Raw genomic sequence first — 3,863 nt, forward strand, 5'->3', positions numbered from 1 at the left:
TATGGAAGCACAATCTACTAGCTCAACCAGAGCTCATATTAAGTTCTTGAACCAGCCTCAAAGCAAGTTCAGTAGTCTGAATGTACTGCGGTAAAAGAAACAGAGTGGAAACCTAATAGTAAGGCTATATAAAGGCACACTGCTGAGATCAAGAAAGTTTTGAATAGCAGAAATAGAATCAACTAGAACTTTAGGGATGGACACATATTTCAGAGACGAGGTCAAAGGCACATTGATCTTGTCTCTAGTCAAGTATAATCATCAAGGTTTTTGCAAAGTTTTGACACAAGTTAAGCCAATTCATACTCCAGCAGATTCTCATTTTAAGCTTAAGAGTCTGTGGCTAATGAAGAAAGAAACAGCTTTTGCTCTTGTTTGGTTCGTCTGATCTCCTTTGATCAAGTTATGCAACAAGTTTTCATAACGAGATGATTTAATCATTATAAGCAAATTCAGAGGATGAACCAGATCAGTCTTTTCCGATTAAAATAGAACACTCTTAGTTCCTGATAAAAGAATGAATAAAATATAAAATCTATCAACTTGATTAAGACAGAAAACTAAAAGATAAAAAGATTTTGCAAAACCTGTTCGTGGCACTAGCAAAACTTTCCTACAAGTTGATGATTCTCTGAGAGAGATTTATGTACATCACTCTCTCCTAAGTCTTTAATTCATTCACTTACGGTAATCTTCAAGTAGAAAGTTCTCATAATCTGTCCCTTTCAGTGTCGTCTGAACCTCGTTCCAATTCTGCACGTGCTGTGACAAAGGACCGTGATGAATCTTTACTTGTCGACTCTTTAAATTGAGTTTAGGAACCTTTAGAAACTCTTGCACATCGTCTAGTCTCTGCAAAAGCGATAAAAAGGGACAGTCAGTCTAAGAAGAATGCATTGAAACTAGTTAGGAAACTTGTGTAACAAAGATGTTCTCACGGTTCGATTCTTGACAACATCTTCGTAATAGAGGAAGATATGGCGGGTGGTATTGAAGTAAGAAAGTGCGTTTGTAGTCATCTCTTGAACCTTCTTCAGATCACCTATTAAAAGGGTTGTGTTGATTACTGGTTTGTAGCGCGCCAATATCTCAGCCTGAAACCAGTTTGTTTCACACGTTTAGTTTTCACAGAACCAAATGTGCAAGACATAAGAGAGAGAGAGAAAAACCTCTTTAGGGGAATGAGTGTGGGACTTGTGAGTACCGTTCAATAGCTTAGCATCCCTATCGTAAGAGTTTGCCAGAACTGAAATCATCCGGCGCAAGAGGTTCCTCCTAAAGAGGAATATAGCTGAGACGCCTCTGGTTTTAAAGTATTCTACTATCTCTTCATGGTGTTTCATTAGACCCTATACACACGTTTCATCACCAACCACATTACAACATAAAAAAAAAAAAACATAACAGAGAAATCACACTGAAGACTATTGGGACTCAATTCCCCTTTTAAGAAGACCAGAAACATCAAAAATCAACCAAACACATATTTCAAGGAGACAAGTATAAACATAAATCAATCAAAACCAGAACCTTATCATTCCCTGAGACAAGTTCCCTACAAAAACTTTATCAGCTTAGAGTCAATCACAATGCAGTTCTTCCCTGAAGCAATGAAATCTCATTTCAGGATCTACCAGAAAGATTGTAGCTCAGCTCATATCTTCTAGATTCTAGACATAAAAAAAGGAACCACAGCACAAAGCATCTCATAGTTTAGGTTCTATCCTAAGGACATCAAAAATATACACTTCCAGCATTTAAACTATACCAAAACAGTAAGTAAACATTCTGTATAAAGCACAGGATAGAGTAGTAGCAAACAGATCTTTATCTTTTATTGCAATAAATGATTAAACATTTATAGACAGTTACCTGATTAAGCATCCACTTCAAGCCAACGGCAGAAGTACACTCATTCTTAGAAGCACTAGTCAACCAATCTAGATTATATACTTTGTCCAAGGTCTCGAAAATGGTCGACACATTAGCCCTCCTATCTTTAACCGAAAAGATCTCCCCGTTGGAGCTTATGTTAGTATGGTTGTTTAGTAAAGTCTCAAACCAGCCGCTACCAGATCTCTGCATGGAGAGAATCGCAAAATACCTAACCGGATTGCAAGAACACTCCTCCCTAACACACAAATCAACACACACCCCATTAGAACCAAGAACCAAAAGAAAGCTAATGAACACTCTCATTTTACCTGCTATATGTCTTGGGTTTAGGATAATGAACATATGGAATGTCCCATGGTTCGATGTTAGGCTCAGGACAAGGCCTCTCAAACACTTCAACGTTCAAGAAACCAGCACTGGGAACGACGCCGATTTGCTTAAGACAGATTGAGCAAATGTAGACAGCACAGACCATCACAAAGGAGAGGACGACCATCCTCAACACAAGTGGAGATTTTTTAGGGAGCTTGAAGACAAAACTATCCTGCGATAAACAATACATTTACGAGCTTCTGTCAAGTGAGTTCTTTTTTTTTGTTTTCTTTTGCTTGTTTTAGAAACAAAATTAAAGGGCAAACACACAACATGGGGCACCACAAAATTCAAAATTACGCAAGACCCAGATGCCGAAAGATTCGATTTTTACAGAAACCCATATCGAATCATATGAAATTCCTCAAAAATCAGCTACTGATTACTCCAGAAAAAAACCCTAATCCAGACTAGAAGAAGCTTAAAAGGAGGAAAAGCTTCAATACACGTTAAGCAAAAAGGTACCTTGGGGCTGAGAGAGTGTTCGTCGCCCATGGCTGCTTCCGTTTAGTGAGAGAAAGAGAGAGGAAGGAGAGAGAGAGAGATTTAGAAAGGAAGAGAAGAGAAAGGCAATGAATTATTATTCAGACACACTTACAGCTAAAGAATAAACACAATAATGTAAAATCGAAAACACAAAGTGGCTTTTCTCTGATTTGTTTTTGAAAAGAAACAATTTTTCTAAGAAAAACGAAGAAAAAACAGAGAAAATTTTCGATTAGAAGAAAAAACAATGATTAGAGAGGCCCGATAAACGTTGTTTGTGGAGCTTTTCTCTCTGTTTCCGTTGGTTGCTTCGAATTTACGGAGATGTTAATGGCACTTGCACTGGAGAAAAGAAAAACTTTGGAGAACCAAAAAAATAAAAATATTGAAAGCGCAAAGTTCGAGAGGAAAGTCTATTGAGCCCGAACACGACATCGTTTAGTGCGTTTCTGACATGCACACCATGGCATCTTCCATTTTTATATTCTTTTATATGATACTTAATTCTCATTTAATAAACGTATAAATTAGATTATAGTATTAGTTCAAGTAACGTGTGACCCATTCCATTTTTTTAGGTTTTTAGTTATTGGAATCTCGGATTCTGGGGTTAAAAGTTTGACTTTATCTACCTGATTAGCTTTCTTCCCTCTTCGTTTAGTTTAGGTTTCTCTTCTCTGTTGCAGTTCTCGTGTATAAGTAACTCCACAACCGACATACATTTTTCTTTTTGAAAAAGATTAATTAAAAATGCAAGAGAGAAAAGAAAATGTTTTACAGCGCCATGGCTATAGTTAAACCAATCAATTTTTTAACCCCATAATTTTAATTCCATATTATAGATCAGAAGGAGTCTTGTGCACACACAAAAAAAAAAAAAAAGATCAGAAAGAGTCCATTTGGTGATACGAGTCAAGCAGTTAAAAGCAAAAATTAAAAAGTGTCTTCAGATCGTTTCACTATCCCCGATTATTTGTGGTGAGCCTAATTTGCATGAGTTTCGAAAGGTTTATCAGAGACTTTTATATGTAGCTGAGGATGAGATCTGTTATCTACCAAGTGGCAAAAAAGGAGAGCATCTTGGGATCGAAATTGGTAATGATGGAACC

The 3,863-nt window shown here is 36.9% G+C and overlaps 1 protein-coding gene across 1 annotated transcript; it reads right to left on the bottom strand.

Moving 5' to 3' along the window:
* Nucleotides 1-455: 455 nt before the first annotated feature.
* On the bottom strand, nt 456-3,149 carry LOC106445629 (nodulation protein H). Its single transcript, XM_013887216.3, has 6 exons — nt 2,734-3,149; nt 2,205-2,440; nt 1,873-2,131; nt 1,170-1,349; nt 939-1,094; nt 456-852 (listed from the first exon to the last, which is right to left on the bottom strand). Exons 1-6 carry the CDS (start codon nt 2,761-2,763, stop codon nt 679-681), a joined length of 1,035 nt encoding a protein of 344 aa, XP_013742670.1. The 5' UTR covers nt 2,764-3,149; the 3' UTR covers nt 456-678.
* Between the last annotated feature and the right edge of the window lie 714 nt (nt 3,150-3,863).

Source organism: Brassica napus, chromosome C7, assembly GCF_020379485.1.
Source record: "Brassica napus cultivar Da-Ae chromosome C7, Da-Ae, whole genome shotgun sequence".
In the NCBI taxonomy this organism is placed as follows: Eukaryota; Viridiplantae; Streptophyta; class Magnoliopsida; order Brassicales; family Brassicaceae; genus Brassica; species Brassica napus.